This window comes from Rhinatrema bivittatum, chromosome 2 (assembly GCF_901001135.1).
Source record: "Rhinatrema bivittatum chromosome 2, aRhiBiv1.1, whole genome shotgun sequence".
NCBI classification, from domain to species: Eukaryota; Metazoa; Chordata; class Amphibia; order Gymnophiona; family Rhinatrematidae; genus Rhinatrema; species Rhinatrema bivittatum.
The window spans coordinates 7258194-7274960 of NC_042616.1; the positions used below are offsets into that span (position 1 = coordinate 7258194).

The 16767-nt window shown below is 44.9% G+C and overlaps 2 protein-coding genes across 3 annotated transcripts in view; both read right to left on the reverse strand.

Annotated features, from left to right (window-relative positions):
- LOC115083461 (gastrula zinc finger protein XlCGF57.1-like) overlaps positions 1-16767 on the reverse strand; it is a 389522-nt gene that overhangs the window by 60682 nt on the left and 312073 nt on the right. The gene's annotated exons all lie outside the window — the stretch shown is intronic.
- LOC115083471 (gastrula zinc finger protein XlCGF57.1-like) lies at positions 1217-5590 on the reverse strand. The gene is made up of 2 exons (XM_029587320.1): positions 5561-5590; positions 1217-4731 (listed from the first exon to the last, which is right to left on the reverse strand). Exon 2 carries the CDS (start codon positions 4430-4432, stop codon positions 2795-2797), a length of 1638 nt encoding a protein of 545 aa, XP_029443180.1. The 5' UTR covers positions 4433-4731; positions 5561-5590; the 3' UTR covers positions 1217-2794.

Sequence of the window (16767 nt, forward strand, 5' to 3'; positions counted from 1 at the left end):
TAACAGATAGGAACCGGTACTCGCTTCACGAGGGCCTATGTTCCTAATTCTCTCCTAGCCTCTCTTCTATTCCAGAAACCATTCTATACACAGTTATTAAGAGTTCTATTTCAGATTGCCTACAAGAACCAGTACTCGCCTGCGGCTCCTGTTACCGAATACTAAAGACTCTCTGTTGCATAAGAGGATATTGCAGACATCTACAATTGTGAGTGTATCATCTACCACTGGTTATGCCCAGCATACCCTGTCTACTCACTACCTATAGTCTCTCCTTAGAGCTCAGCAACTCAGAAATTGCAGTTCCAGTATCTGAGGGACTTCAGCCCCGCCGGGCACATCAGCTCACTACTGCCACCTCTGGTGGTTCTACTTCCAGTCTAATAAAGAACTTTCTGTGTTTGTCTCAATACTCCAGCTTAGCCGGTGGTCCCCTTTCAGGATCTCCATTTGAGGGTGCTGTCATCTGCCATCGGCCCAGGGATTCATTATTTCTACTAAGTGTTACTTCTCTTTCTGCGGAAGCTGTTCTATATCAGATAACTATCTCCCTGCGGGGATCATACAGGTTGCTGGCTCATTATTCTACAGGAAAGAAGTATAACAGTTACTACTCCTTCCCTCTGGGGGAGCAGAGCACTAATTGATTGCTGAACTCCTTCTCCTACAGGAGCCAAGCCTATCAGATTGATGACTCCCTAGCAAGACCCGTAACAGATAGCTAACTCTGCCTCCCTGGCGGTATGGTCCTATACAGATTGCTACTCCGCAGCCTAATTCATAAGGGATTGCTAACTCCTCCTTCTTCAGGAGCCGAAATGTAACACATTGATAATTCCCATCTGCTTGCTCCTCCCATCAGCATAGCAGATTCTAACAGAGACGGCTGAGGGGGATATGATAGAAGACTACAAAATCATGAAAGGACTTGAACAAGTTAATGTTAATCTATTATTTACTCTCTCAGATAATAGAAGGAACAGGGGGCACGCCAAGAAGTTAGCAATTTAAAACAAATCAAAGAAAATTTTTTTCACTCAGTACAAAGTTAAGCTCTAGAATTAATTCCCAGAGGATGAGGTAACAGTAGTTAGTGTAACTGGGTTTTAAAAACTTTTGATAAGTTCCTAGAGGAAAAATCCATAAACTACTATTACAGCAATTAATAAGCAATAGAAGGTTGTGATTTATCTAATGGATAAGGAGAGAAAGAATGTTTGGGTACTTGCCAGGTTCTAGTGACTTGCATTGGCAACTGTTGGAAACAAGATACTTGCCTTTATGGACCCTTGGTCTGACCTAATATGGCATATCTTATGTTCTTATTATCTCCAGCGCAGAGGCTGAGGCTCTTTTTATCCTGGATGACGCGTGCATTTGTCTGTTTCTCGTTTTTCATTCTTAAATAGTAATAGTGGGTTGCGGACACTTGGTCACCATTTTGTACCAAGTGAAAGTACTGAGCAAGGAATATCAAGAGTCTATCTGTTCCATTACTTTTTGTCCTTCAAATATGAGTAGAGCTTTTAGTGCCTTTTAACGTGTGGTGCTGAGTAACTTTCTTGTCACATTTAGTATAGAGAAATGCTAAGTCATGATATTTGGAATAAGATCTCAAACTCTCAATTTCACTCCAAATGTCCTTCAAAATACTTGAATTCTGCCAAAGAGAGCCTCTTTCTGGAGTTCAAAAGATGTTAGATGCACAGGAAACACCTCTATCTGTGCCTGAAAATTCTTCTTAATCAGGCCAGTGGCACCCAATACATCTGGACCAGTTTTTTGTCCTTTTGGTCTCCAATTCCATCTTATGATACTTAAGGATTTTGGATATCCCCTATGATCCACAGAGTATACACTTGCTATTTACAACTCTATCAGCAATATTCTTTTGGTTTTTCCCTTTACCGCGAAGTTTGATTTTCTGTCAGGATCAGGATCCCAGTGCTTTCCTGGAACAGCGATGTTATAATGTTTACAACAACTTCCAAGGATGAGCCGGGCCACCTTTATGCTTTTCTGTATGAAGGACATCTCACATCAGCACCTGACCTCTAGCATCAAGCTATATAACCATTTCTAGTTCTATTTTACAGATCCTGCATTTGCCTGTTCTACCAGGTTTTTCCTCTGCTGGCTGTGAACCATCCATTGTCCAGTGGTGCAAGTATAAATCTCCCATCCCTATGTTTAAACTCACCATTCCAGAGCCTTTCCCGTGTCAGGTTTTGAGCTGTGTGGGGTTTCTGAAGTAACTCTATTTCCCACTATATTTGTGTTTTTGGGAATTGATTTTCCTTGTTTACTGGTCTGATTCTTTGCAATGATTTTTCTATACTTTGCAAATTCCATTGATTCTTCCCCTCCTGTATTGGCAGAGTCTCACTTATTCTTTCAACTCTTGTAACAATTGTTCATGCTTAAGAATGAAGACCAATTTTGGCCATTCACTTTCGTACTACAGCACTATTTCGAACATTTGCATCTGTAAGGCCTGCACCTCCTCCAGTTGCTGGAAAGTACAATCTCAGCATGCACTGACTCTTAAAAGATTACTTGAGGCATATGGAGAAGTTGTATTGTTCTTGCATCCAACTCTTTAATATCTTTATCAGGCCATTCTACAATTAAAAATATATATAGGAAAGTGCATGTATTGCATGTGACTCATGTGTGGCTTCTCTGGTGGCTTGAAAGTTCTTCTTTTTTCTGAAGCTTTTACTATACAAAAGTACAAGACTTGGCTTCACTCCAGTGGATATTCTTTGATGCCATATGAAAGATATTTTCTGACTTAAACTTTTATCAGGCTCATTATATGTAAATGGTTACTCTGGTGGCATTTGAGGTCTACCTTATGACTGAAGCTTTTACCACATTCACTACAAGTAAATGGCTTCTTTCCAGTATGAATTCTCTGATGATATTTCAAGTTACCTTTCAGACAGAAACATTTGCCACATTCACTACATGTAAATGGCTTCTCTCCAGTATGAATTCTCTGATGATATTTCAAGTTACCTTTCTGACAGAAACATTTGCCACATTCACTACATGTAAATAGCTTCTCTCCAGTGTGGATTCTCTGGTGGCGTTCGAAGCTTCCTTTCTGACTGAAACTTTTACCACACTCACTACATGTAAATGGCTTCTCTCCTGTGTGCATTCTCTGATGGGATTTGAGACCTTCTTTCCCACTGAAACTTTTACCACACTCACTACATGTAAATGGCTTCTCTCCTGTGTGGATTCTCTGGTGGCGTTCTAAGCTTCCTTTCTGATTGAAACTTTTATCACAATCACTACATGTAAATGGATTCTCTCCTGTGTGGATTCTCTGATGGCATTCTAAGCTTCCTTTCTGACTGAAACATTTACCACACTCACTACATGTAAATGGCTTCTCTCCTGTGTGGATTCTCTGGTGGCATTTGAAGCTTCCTTTGTGACTGAAACTTCTACCACATTCACTACATGTAAACAGATTCTCTCCAGTGTGGATTCTCTGGTGGCATTCTAAGTTTCCTTTCTGACTGAAACATTTACCACACTCACTACATGTAAATGGCTTCTCTCCTGTGTGGATTCTCTGGTGGCATTTGAAGCTTCCTTTGTAACTGAAACATTTACCACACTCACTACATGTAAATGGTTTGACTCCCGTGTGGATTCTCTGGTGGATGATGAGGTCACACTTCTTGCTGAAGCTTTTACCACACTCAGTACATATAAACTGACTTTCTACTTTGGGGATTTTCTTCTCTTTTGTGACATCTGCTTCTGCACTGAAGCTTTTTTCAGACTGAATACAAAGCAATGTTTTTTTTCGAACTCCTGAAAAGACTTTTCCCTCACATAAGCTTTCATTGCATTCATTACTTGAAATTGCTCTCTCTCCTGGTTGGTATTTTAGTTGTTGTGTGAAGTTTTCTTTCTGATTGAAATTTCTGTCACCACCATTACACATGAATAATTTTTCTTCTGTCTGTGGTTGTGGGTTTATTATTTCTTGCTTTTGAATGATATTTTCTCCACTTTCAGAATATGAAAATGTTCTCTCTTCTGTCTCCATTTTCTGGTGATTTAATAAAGAGAAATGAGAGCTGTAAGATTCCCCATCTTGAGGGCAATGAGAGGGTCTCTGTCCTGTGTGTGTTCTTTGGTGTATAACTAAGGATACCCTGCTAGAAAAGCTTTTCTTACATTCAATACAAGTATACATGCTCCCTTGAGTGTGCATTTTCTGGTGTAATTTCAGGGTTAACTTATGTTTGAAACATTTTCCACACTGAGAGCATGGAAAAGGTCTTGCTCCTGTGTGGGTTTTCTGGTGCAATACAAAATGACATTTCCTATCAAAGGTTTTCCCACAGGTGTCACAGTGAAAGGATTTCTTCCCTTTCTCCTCTATTTGGTGAAGGTCAGAAGTCATTCGATCACTGTTATTACTGTGGAAGGGTCTCTCTGCTCTTAGGGGTCTCTTGTGCTCGAGGTTGTCTGTGAGCTCCCTGTCACGTCTCTCAAACGAAGTGACTCCATCTTGTGAGTTTCCTGCAGGGTCTCGCTGCTTCTTCTCCAATGCCTGCTGACTTTGGCAAGTGTCTTCCCCCTCAGCCTTTTGGGAAAGATTCTCAAATTCATTTCCGGATTGTCTTGGTGCAAGTGCCAGTACTATAGGGAACGATTCTCGATTCTCCTCCCTCCTCTCTTCCTGTATGACCTCATTGGCAGCTGGATATAAAAAGAAGGAATTAATCATGTATCAGGGATAATGGAATGGAAAACTATCAATGTCCTAGAATCAGACTTCTTGAAGGATCACACAATGACTGCATAGGATGTGTGATATTAGAAAATTCTGTGATATAGGAGAAGTTTTAGGAGATGCCTGTGAAAACTCCTGGTTGATGTCTTTATAGAGCTCCTGTGGTTTATTTTATTTTTTTCATACATTTATAAAACTTATACCCCACCTCCTCCAATGCAATTGTTCAGGGTGGATTACAAAGATACCTACACATTCAGTTACAAATAAAATAACATAAAATGAATAAATTAAAAACATCTTTACACAATAAACTTTTCAAACACTCATAAATCACCCAGAGGACTTACAATCTAAGTTTTTGTACCTGAGGCAAATGGAGGGTAAAGTAACTTGCCCAAGGTCACAAGGAGCAACTGCAGGACTCGAACCCTGGTCTCCTGGTTTGTGGTCCCCTGCTCTAACCACTAGGCTATTCCTCCTCCCCAGTTTCAACTAAGAGTGTGTCTCTATAAACTCATTATCTTTTTATTGAGAAAAAGTGATCTCAAATATCAGTAGAGGGAGGAGCTGTCAGGGATGAGAAAAAAAAGAGGATGAGAGAAGAACAGGAAAAGGGTGAGGAGAGGGACTGAGGACCAGGTAAAGGGTGAGAAGACGAGGACAGGCTTCATGCTCCTATTCGTAAATCCAGGCCTGCTTGTACATCTCTGGTGTGGTGCTGACCCAGGGAAAAATGACTTTTAGTAAAACATCCCCTGTATTTCCTAAAAACAGAGATAATGCAATCCTTACCTACAGAGCTCAGGATCTCATAATTCTCCTTCACATCCCTGTAAAGCTCCTTCTGTCCTTCATCTAAACACCCTCCTTCCTCCTGGGAGAAAGAGACAGCGAGGTCCTCCGACATCACCGGCACCTGAAACACAAACCAGAAATGCTCAGGGACACATGGAGGGGCTCAGCTGGCTTTAATCTCTAATCATGGAAGAGGGGACACCAGGAACCCTCATCCCCAGGAACTGCCAGACTTTTTCCCCTGGAGTCAGATTCCTCTCTGGATCTCAGGGTTTGCAAGTCTAACTATGGAAAGATTCTCTGATTCCAGAGACACAGACTATCAAATGCCTCTGCCTGGAAAAATCAGTGAATAATAAAACCCAAGATCCAACAGAGCATTATCCATAACCTCAGGAACATCTGATTCTGTCACATCAGGAGAAGTCACTGTGCTCTCATCCTCCTGACTGCTCAGCCCCTAACCTTGGTTTGTCTTAGACGCTGTTCCCTCCTTCTGCACATCCAGTGGCAAACCTAAAGTATGTGGCACCAGGAGTGGATACTATCTTTGACACTCCCTCCCCTCTCAGTAACCCCTGGTTCACTCCCCTCTCTGTCTCCGGTGGATCCCCTCACTCAAAATTAGTAAAAACATAAACAGTGCTGCACAAAACACATATAAAAGACGGTCCCTGATCGGTAGAGCTTACAATCTAACCAAGACAAAGAGACAGGGCAAAATAATCTTGAGGAATTTCTTCTATTAAGAAAATGGTTAAAAATGAATGAGGCTGTAAGGGGGATAATCAGGTCTAAGACATAAAAGCAGCCTCAACAAGGTGGGATTTCAGACAGGATATAAATCAGGCGAGGGAGCCTAACGCAGCGGCTCAGGAAGTCTATTCCAAGCACACAGTGAGTCAGGAGGAGAGCACGGAGTCAGGAATCGGGGGGGGGCGGGGGGGGGAGACTCGCATGATGAGCAGAGTGCACGACGAGGGGTACAGGGAGAGATAAGAGAGGAGAGTCAGTGAGGAGCTGCAGAGGGAAGGCTCTTGTAGGTGAGTAAGAGGAGCTTGAACTGTAAGTGGGAAGGGATAGGAATGCTTAAATGCATTATTCTTCCTTGAGATTTGTGGCTCAGCAGCAAAGGACAGAAGATCTTTATCAACTTAATTTTCATTAGAAAAGAAATTTGGTTAACTGGAGGAAAAGACTGCTTAGATATTTGCAAAGCCTCCCCTAAATAATTATTAATCATTTCCCCTGGTGAAATATTATCCCTTGGGAAAATTGATAATTCTAATATATCTTTCTTTTGGAAATATTTTCTAACTTCTAAGTTTTCCTTCTGAGTGAAACACGATCTTGAAGGGAGGCAGAAGAATTTGGGAATAAATGTGCTACCTTGTTCTCCAGCGCTTGCAGCCATTTACCATGAGCAGAGATTTTCTTCTCCTGGGTCACTGAGCGCAGCTCCAGCGAGGAGATTTCCCCTTGAATCCTTTCCAACTTGCTGCTAAGTGTCGCTTCCAGACAGACCACAACCATCCACAAAGAGTCCAAAGTTCTGGGCTGCAGTGGATCTGGGAAGGGGTACACAGCCACCCCTGTAACATTTTCTGATCTTGGGGGATCAGCCACAGCCTTCACCAGGGAGGGATCGGGCTCTGGTGAAGGGAAAACTCCCAGTGCTGTCTTCATAACCTTCCTGTACTGCTGCAGGCGAGGTGTCTGAGCTACAGACTGTGACCGCTGTACCCCGGCAGGTCTGGATCCCAGCACTGAAGTCCCAGGACCAACAAAACCATCCATGGGTCTGACAGGAACCTCCGTAAGAGACAGGGGAGATGTTTCCTTTCTATTCCATACAGTCAGCAGAGACAGGGAGGGCTGAGGAGGAGAGAAAAAGATAATCTGGAGAGTTAACTCCCTCCTATATAAGGCACATTGGGAAGTTACACAAAATCCTGCAGAAAACACACTCAGCTCCTTTGTATCAAGCCCATCACAGCTAAACAGCACTAAAAGCAGAATATAAATCAAATAAATAAACCAATCACACCCAAAACTCACCCAGCATCAATCTAACGTATGAAACGTGACACTGGAAATAAGGCAACAGCTGCACAATGAGCTTTCTGTCATCCGTGATTTAGAAATGTTTTTACATAAATAAAAATCTATTGGAAAACAGAACAAGATGGACTGGGGCAGATCCTGACACAACGACTACACATGAGCTGAATCCCTCACCTCAGTCACACATGGGACAGAGAGAGAGAGAGACCCTCACCCAATAAGGAATATCAAATGGAAAAGAGTAATAGAAATGACAAAATAATAACTGTAAAGTACAATTACAGCTCCCAGAGAGCACAAAGGACAGGGCTCAGGTTTCTGAGAGAGAGAGAGAGACCCTCACCCAATAAGGAATATCAAATGGAAAAGAGGAATAGAAATGACAAAATAATAACTGTAAAGTACAATTACAGCTCACAGAGAGCACAAAGGACAGGGCTCAGGTTTCTGAGAGGAAATAAAATTGTGAGCTCTGAGCGCAGACTCTCGGGGGCTAAACCCCCTCTGCTCTCTTTCCCAGGGCGGTGCTTACCCCCCCTATTCAAGGCACCGGGTCTCCTGGGGATTTTTGCAGGGGGTCGGATTTAAAGCCCCGACTCCCCCTCCCCCTTCATCGTGCTAGAAAATGTCGCAGGGAACTAGAGAGAGAGCGCGCGCTTACCCTGCGGGGCTGAGCTTTCCTGCAATCGCTGATTTCTCCTTAAGAAAAGGAAATTCCCGGGTTAGGAGCACGTGGGAGGGGGGAGCAGAATCTCTCCTTCTATCTGGCCTAAGCGTCTTCCTCTTCCGCCTTCTGCAGGCACCGCCCCCTTCTGCCGATCTCACCTCCGATTGGCTGCTGCCTCTGATGACTCATCACCCTGCGACTCCTGGAAGAGCTGCCTGCAGCAAATAATAAAAGGCGGCAGCCGCAAAGAGGGTTGCAGCCTTGACCTGGGGGCTATGCCTCTCCTTTCCCCTAAGTTTCCTAAATGTCCTTAAACTTAAAAAAATATAAAATATCGACATAGTAAGACCATAGTCATAAATAAAATAAATACTTCAACATAGCTTGCTAATACAATATCCAAAACAGCAGATATCATTAACAGTCAATAATTACAACTAAAAAAAATCCATGGTTTAGTCAGGGGGTGGAGGGTGTGCACGGACTTTCTCTTCCCTCTCATATTCACACACATTTTAAAACAGGGATCCCCCGAACTCAGTCCTCAAGGGCTGCAAGCAGGTCAGGTTTTCAGGATTGCCTCAGTGAATATGCATGAAACCTGCATGCATTGCCTCCATTGTATGCAATAGACCTCATGCTGGTCCTTGTGGAAATCCTAAAAACCTGACTGGGCTGCGGCCCCTGAGGGGATCTGTGCTCTAAACCCCACATTGATTCTCACACACAGGCTCGCTCAGGGACAGATTAAGAGGCAGGAATGCTCACATGCACATACATGCTGACACACACACATGCATACAGACTGACATGCAGGCTGGTTAGGGATGACTTCCTCCAGATGGGGAGGGAGAGGGATAGGGTGGTTTCTGAGGGGAGGTGGGATTGCTCTAGTATGTGCGTATGTATGAGGTACAGGGGAGAGAAGGAGATGGGGAGGGAGAGGATGTTTTCTGAGGGGAGGTGGGATTGCTCTAGTATGTGCGTATGTATGAGTTGCAGGGGAGAGAGGGAGATGGGGAGGGAGAGGGATAGGGTGTTTTCTGAGGGGAGGTGGAATTGCTCTAACACGGGCGTATCTGTGAGTTGCAGGGAAGAGAGGGAGATGGGGGGGGGGGGGGAGGGTATCAGTTGCACAGGGGTGAGTGTGTTGCTTGAATGGAGGGCTGAATATTTATGGAATAACAGGGTTCTCACCTTTAGCAAAAGGAGGGAGCAAAGTAAATGCTGCTGGCAGGGAGGAGTGGAGAGAGAGGATCCAGGGCTGTTGGAAGGGCAGACAAACATTTAGAATGCACTGTGCCAGGCCCAGGGTGGTGAGGGGGAGACCAATGTGCCTTGTCAGGGGTGAAAGCAAGGGGCTAGAAATAGGGGAAGAGAGAAGAGGCTAAAAGTGAAGGGAGGAATGGGGGAGAAAGGTGACAGCTGGAAGCAAGCGGAAATGGCTCAGTGTGCTGCGGCAGTCAAAAAAGCAAACAGAATGTTAGGAATTATTAGAAAGGGAATGGTGAATGAAACGGAGGATGTCATAATGCCTCTGTATCGCTCCATGGTGAGACCGCACCTTGAGTACTGTGACAGTTCTGGTCACCGTATTTCACAAAATATTTAGTTCCACTTGAGAAGGTACAGAGAAGGGCGACCAAATTGATAAGGGGGATGGAACAGCTCCCCTATGAGGAAAGACTAAAGAGGTTAGGGCTGTTCAGGTTGGAGAAGAGACGTCTGAGGGGGGATATGACAGAGGTGTTTAAAATCATGAGACGTCTAGAACGGGTAAATGTGAATCGATTATTTACTCTTTCGAATAATAGAAGGACTAAGGGGCACTCCATGAAGTTAGCAAATAGCACATTTAAAACTAATTGAAGTAAATTCTTTTTCACTCAACACACAATTAAGCTCTGGAATTTGTTGCCAGAGGATGTGGTTAGTGCAGTTAGTGTAGCTGGGTTCAAAAAAGGTTTGGATAAGTTCTTGGAGGAGAAGTCCATTACTTGCTATTAATCAAGTTTACTTAGGGAGTAGCCACTGCTATTAATTGCATCAGTAGCATGGGATCTTCTTAGTGTTTGGGTAACTGCCAGGTTCTTGTGGCCTGGTTTGGCCTCTGTTGGAAACAGGATGCTGGGCATGATGGACCCTTGGTCTGACCCAGCATGGCAATTTCTTATGTTCTTATGAACAAATCAGGAATGGTAAACAAGCCCCGTTTGTAAACTCTTTTAATGATTTTACGTGGATATCCTCTTTGTAGGAACCTCGTACATATGTTGTACTCTGAAATGGAGTCGCACAAATGTCTGAGTCTAAGGAACTGCCCTACTGGAATGTTAGAACGTAGCTGGTAGGAACGGAAGCTATTGAAATGTAATAAATTGTTGTGATCAGTTCCTTTATGAAAATGGTGGTGAGCAGCCTGTGATTTTCTTTGATCATTCTCAGATCCAAAAACGGAATTGATTGTACATGAGAAACAATGGTGAACTGTAAATTGGGGTAATGAGTGTTAATCCATGTAGAAAATGCCTATAAAGATGCTTCAGTACCTTTCCATATTAAGAAGACATCGTCTATGAAACGGACCCTCAAGTGAATATTTTGCCACTGTTCCAAAGTGTATATGAAAGTCTCCTCAAACCTGAACACGTAGAGGCATGCTAGGGAGAGTGTCACGGTTGCCCCCATAGCAGTACCTCTAATCTGCTGCTAGAATCTGAAAAAAATTCTGTTTTAATGCCAGGGAAGCTAGTTCTGTGATAAACGCACTAAACCCTGTTGGCATAGCCTCCGAGATGAGTGCCTCATGAACTAGCCGAAGCGCTGCCTTTTTAGTGTATAGTGACACGATGTCAGCTGTAACCAGGAGCCAGGTGTCATCAATGTCCTGAAATTCTCATAACTTCAAAATGAAGTCTGAGGAATCTCCAATGTAGGGTCTGCTTTTAGGTACCATAGAACACAGAAAGGAATCCACATATTTGGATAAAGGCTCTTATACAGTCCCTGTTCCTGAAACTGTGGGATGACCAGGTGTGGCCGTAAGCGACTTGTGAATTTTGGGACCCAAATAGAAAATCGGAGTACTGGGAAAGTCTTTATACAGAAAATCTTACTGTTTACAGTTGATATATTCCTTGGATAAGCCCTCCTCCAGAAACTGTTTAATGCATGGTTGTAATGCAATAGTTGGGGTCATCCACTAGAGGGTGGTAGTAGTCAGTGTCAGAAAGTTATTAAAGCTTCTGTGTTGTAATCTGCAGAGTCGAGAACTACTAACCCTCCTCCTTTATCCACTGGTTGGATGGTGATGGTATGGTCTGACTTAAGTGCATGACAAGTTTCCCATTCAGTGGGGGACAAGTTATTAATATACATAGATAGGTCTACCAGGATGTCTATAGGACATTTGTGAGCCTTTGTTATGAAGTTACCTTTAGTCAGCTTGGGATTGGGGCAGCGAGATCGCCAGCTTCGTTTATTCCAGTGGGGCTCGCCGACGTTCATTTGCTTCGGCGCGCCTGATGTCGGGGGCAAGCGCGCACAAGCGTGCCTGACGTCTAGTCACACGCATGCGTGTTTGTGATCAAGTTTTCGATCACAACACGCGCGTGCACTCCGGAGATGAGAAGGAGTCGTCCAGGAATGGCAGGGGGCTCGAGCTGGGTCTAACGGTAAAGGTACCTCATGAATTTCTAATTTATATGTACTGTGGAGAAGCGTTCAGGTTGCCTTGGCAACTGATAGCAACGGTGAACGCTTCTCCTCAGCTTTGTCTCTGCCTTTTTTGCCTTGTATAAATACTTTTTTGCTTGTTGCCATGTATTAGCTCATTTACAAAGTTTCATTTGAGATATGTACTTGAAATCTATGCTATTTTCTGAATAAATATTTTTAATAGTGAATCACCTGTGTGTTCAGTTCAACTTCTCGTCTTGAAGGTCAGTTTCATAAAAAGACTGTTTTCTTGATCCACCTTCTGACTTATTTTATCATAAGTCAGACTAAGAGTTCATAAATCTAATAGTTAACAGATTGCCAAGGCCATGGACTCGGTGGATTTGTTTAGCCTTCAGGCCATTCCTGGTTTAGCTCAGCGGATCCAGCAACAACAGCAAGGTTTAGACCTTTTAGCAGCAACCGTTTAACGTTTAGCAAATCGTCAGGATTCTTCTTCTTCAGAAGCCAGTTTATCACTTACTTTGAATTCTGCTACTGTTTCAACAACTCCTGTACCAATGCCTCCACCACCTCATTATGCAGGAGATGTTAAACAGTGTCCTGGGTTTTTTAATCTATGTTTTATGAGATTTGCTCTTCAGCCTAATCAATTTTCTACAGATCAGATTAAGAGAACTTATATTATGTCTTTATTGGATGGCAGAGCCTTAGTGTGGGCATCTCACTTGTGGGAGAGAGGAGATCCTTTACTTGGAGATTTACAACAATTTGTCCGCACTTTTAGACAAATTTTTGATGAACTGGCACGTCAATCTACTGCAGCTACAGAAATTCTTAATTTAAAACAAGGTTCACGTCCTTTGGTGGACGTGAACCTTCCCACCACTCCTCCACCAAACAATTCCTCCCCCCACAACATCCATCCTTTCATCCCGTCGCTCCTCCACCACCCTCAAGCGACAATGTACCCCATCCCTTGCCTCCACCGGCCCCTTTCCCGCTTACCTCCCTCCTTTACCCACTTCCCTCCACCCCCACGCAAATCGCTAATTCCCATCCTTACCTCCCCCATAACTCAATTCCTAGGACTCACAACCCTCTCCATAATTCTCTTCAACGCCCAGTCCATTGTCAAAAAGTCACCGATTCTCTATGATCTCCTTACCGATTGCAAGCCAGACATTTGTGGGATCACTGAGACATGGCTCAAAGAAACTGACACGGTTTTCATCAACCAACTCCCCACCTCCACATATGAGATTTTCTCCATTCCCAGACCACAAAAAAAGAGGAGGCCTACTCCTAGCTGCTAAGAAACACCTAAAGTTCAAACGCATCAATACCACCTCTCCACCCAAAATAGAGATAGGCCTTTTCAAATCCCCCTTCCTGCAAATCTGTCTAGTGTATTCTCCCCCCACCCTCCTTGAATCAAACCCCTCACCCTTCATAGAATTTATAGCCGACTCAATCAACACCGATTACCCCACTATCCTACTTGGTGACTTCAATCTCCACGTAGACGCTCCCCCCCCCCCCCCCCCCCTCCTCATCTTGCCAAACTTTCATCAACTCTCTCCAAGCCCTAGGTTTCCATCTAATCATAACCTCCCCCACGCATAAAGCCGGTCACACCCTGGACCTAATGTTCATTAACTCAGGGGCCGCAAACCAGTCAGGTTTTTAGGATTTCCACAAGGAACAGGCATGAGGTCTATTGCATACAATGGAGGCAATGCATGCAGGTTTCATGCCTATTCATTGAGGGAATCCTGAAAACCTGACCGGATTGCAGCCCTTGAGGACTGAGCTTGGGGATCCCTGTTTTAAAATGTGTGTGAATATGAGAGGGAAGAGAAAGTCCGTGCACACCCTCCTCCCCCTGACTAAACCATGGATTGTTTAGTTGTAATCATTGACTGTTAATGATATCTGCTCTTTTGGATATTGTATTAGCAAGCTATGTTGAAGTATTTATTTTATTTATTACTATGGTCTTACTATATCGATATTTTTTTTTTTAAGTTTATGGACATTTAGGAAACTAGGGAAAGGAGAGGCATAGCCCCCAGGTCAAGGCTGCAACCCTCTTTGCGGCTGCCGCCTTTTATTATTTGCTGCAGGCAGCTCTGCCAGGAGTCGCAGGGTGATGAATCATCAGAGGCAGCAACCAATCGGAGGCGGCAGGAGATGAGGTCAGCAGAAGGGGGCGGTGCCTGCAGCCTGCAGAAGGCGGAAGAGGAAGACGCATGAGGTCAGGCAGGGAGAGAGCTCCTCCCCCCCCTCCCCACGTGCTCCTAACCCAGGGAGTTTCCTTTTCTTAAGGAGAAATCAGCGATTGCAGTGAAGCTCAGCCCCGCAGGGTAAGCGCGCGCTCTCTCTCGCGCAATGAGGGGGAGGGGGAGTCAGGGCTTTAAATCCGCCCCCCCCCCCCCTGCAGCCTCTCCCGCCCTGAATTCATCCGTCCTGAGGATCTGCTCTGATTCCTGCCTTTTATTGTTCCACCCTGATTGGCTTTAAAAAAAAATTGAGCATTAAAGCGCTAGGTGAGGGATTCGGCTCCTGTGTAGTCTTTGTGTCAGGATCTGCCCCAGTGCTGCTTGTTCTGTTCTCCAATAGATTTTTATTTATGTAAAAACATTTCTAAATCACGGATGACAGAAAGCTCATTGTGCAGCTGTTCCCTTATTTCCAGTGTCACCGTTTCATACGTTAGATTGTTGCTGGGTGAGTTTTGGGTGTGATTGATCTATTTGGTTTATTTATTTGATTTATATTCTGCTTTTTAGTGCTGTTTAGCTGTGATGGGCTTGATACAAAGGTGCTGAGTGTGTTTTCTGCAGGGTTTTGTGTTACTTCCCAAAGTGCCTGGTACAGGGGGGAGTTAACTCTCCACATTCTCTTTTTCTCTCCTCCTCAGCCCTCCCTGTCTCTGCTGACTGTATGGACTAGAAAGGGAACATCTCCCCTGTCTCTTACGGAGGTTCCTGTCGGACCCATGGATGGTTTTGTTGCTCCTGGGACTTCATTGCTGGGGTCCAGACCTGCCGGGGTACAGCGGTCACAGTCTGGAGCTCAGACACCTCGCCTGCAGCAGTACAGGAAGGTTATGAAGACAGCACTGGGAGTTTTACCTTCACCAGAGCCCAATCCCTCCCTGGTGAAGGCTGTGGCTGATCCCCCAAGATCAGAAAATGTTACAGGGGTGGCTGTGTCCCTTTTCCCCGATCCACTGCAGCCCAGAACTTTGGACTCTTTGTGGATGGTTCTGGTGCGTCTGGAAGCGACACTTAGCAGCAAGTTGGAAAGGATTCAAGGGGAAATCTCCATGCTGGAGCTGCGCTCAGTGACCCAGGAGAAGAAAATCTCTGCTCTTGCTAAACGGCTGCAAGCACTGGAGAACAAGGTAGCACATTTATTCCCAAATTCTTCTACCTCCCTTCAAGATTGGGTTTTGGGTCGGCGCTAATTTCTGAAAGTAAAATGTGCGTCTTGGCTGCACATTTTACTTTCTGTATCCCGCGTGCATACCTAATAGGGCCTTCAACATGCATTTGCATGTTGAGGGCGCTATTAGGTGCCGCGGGCTGGACACGCGTTTTCCTCCCCTTACTGAATAAGGAATAAGGGAAAACGCGCGTCCAAGAGCCTGTTGGTTCTCTTCTTACCTCTTGTCATTGCACTTTTAATGTGTTTTCTGCTGGATCCATCTTTTCTGCCATTCCACCATCACTTGGTGCACCTCAGGGCTCTGTGCTAGGCCCGCTTCTCTTCTCTCTCTATACTAATTCCCTTGGTGCTCTGATCTCATAGAAATATGATGGCATAAAAGGAAAGATAGGCCTATCTATTGTTGGGAATTCTGTCGACTCCCCCCTGGCCTCTGCCTCCATAGGCGCGCGTGGCCAAGCTGGCCTCTTAAAGGGGCCACGGTGGGAAACCTTGGCCCAGCCCCCAACTCGGATGTCATCAGCTGGGGCTATTTAAGCCCACTTCCTGTACCCATTTCTTGCCTTGGCAACAGGTCAGCTCCTTGGAGAAGCTAGTTGCTGCGTTCCTGTGTTCCTGCTTGTTCCAGCTTCCGTTCCTGCTTGTTCCTGCTCCCGTGGTTCCGCTCCTCCTGGTCCCTGCCTTTGGATTGTCTCCTCGGTTATGACTTCGTCCTGGTATCCTGATTCTTGCAAACAGGCAGTCCGAATTCTGTCTGGCAACGCGACGACGGTAGCCTACATCAACTGTCAAGAGGGCACCAAGAGTTAAGCCGTAGCAGACGAGGTGGAGCAATTCATGGCTTGGGCAGAAGAAAATCTTGCACAGATAGTGGCATCCCACATCGCAGGGAAAGACAACATACAGGTGGATTTCCTGAGTCGGAAGCGAATAGATCCAGGAGAGTATGAGCTCTCGGACCAGGCCATGGATTTAATTTCCCCTAGGTGGGGAACAAGCCACATGGACTTGATGCCGTCACGGAACAATGCCAAGGCTCCTCAGTTCTTCAGTCGCAGAAGAGACCATGGCGCAGAAGGAGTTGATGCGCTGGTTTTCCATTGGCCAACCTTGGCTCTCCTGTACGTGTTCCCTCCTTGGCCACTCGTGGGCAAGGTTCTGAACCAGATAGAAGTTCACCCGGGGACCGTTATTCTAGTGGCTCTGGAATGGCCCCGACAACCGTGGTTCGCGGATCTGATCAATCTGAAGGTGGCCAATCCCATTCGACTCGGACATCTTCCGCATCTCCTTCGTCAAGACCCTGTATTTTTCGATCAGGCAGATCGATTTTGTTTAGCGG

Excerpts from the sequence above, each read along its gene's own strand:
- LOC115083471 (XM_029587320.1), bottom strand. The coding sequence starts at position 4,432 with ATGACTTCTGACCTTCACCAAATAGAGGAGAAAGGGAAGAAATCCTTT.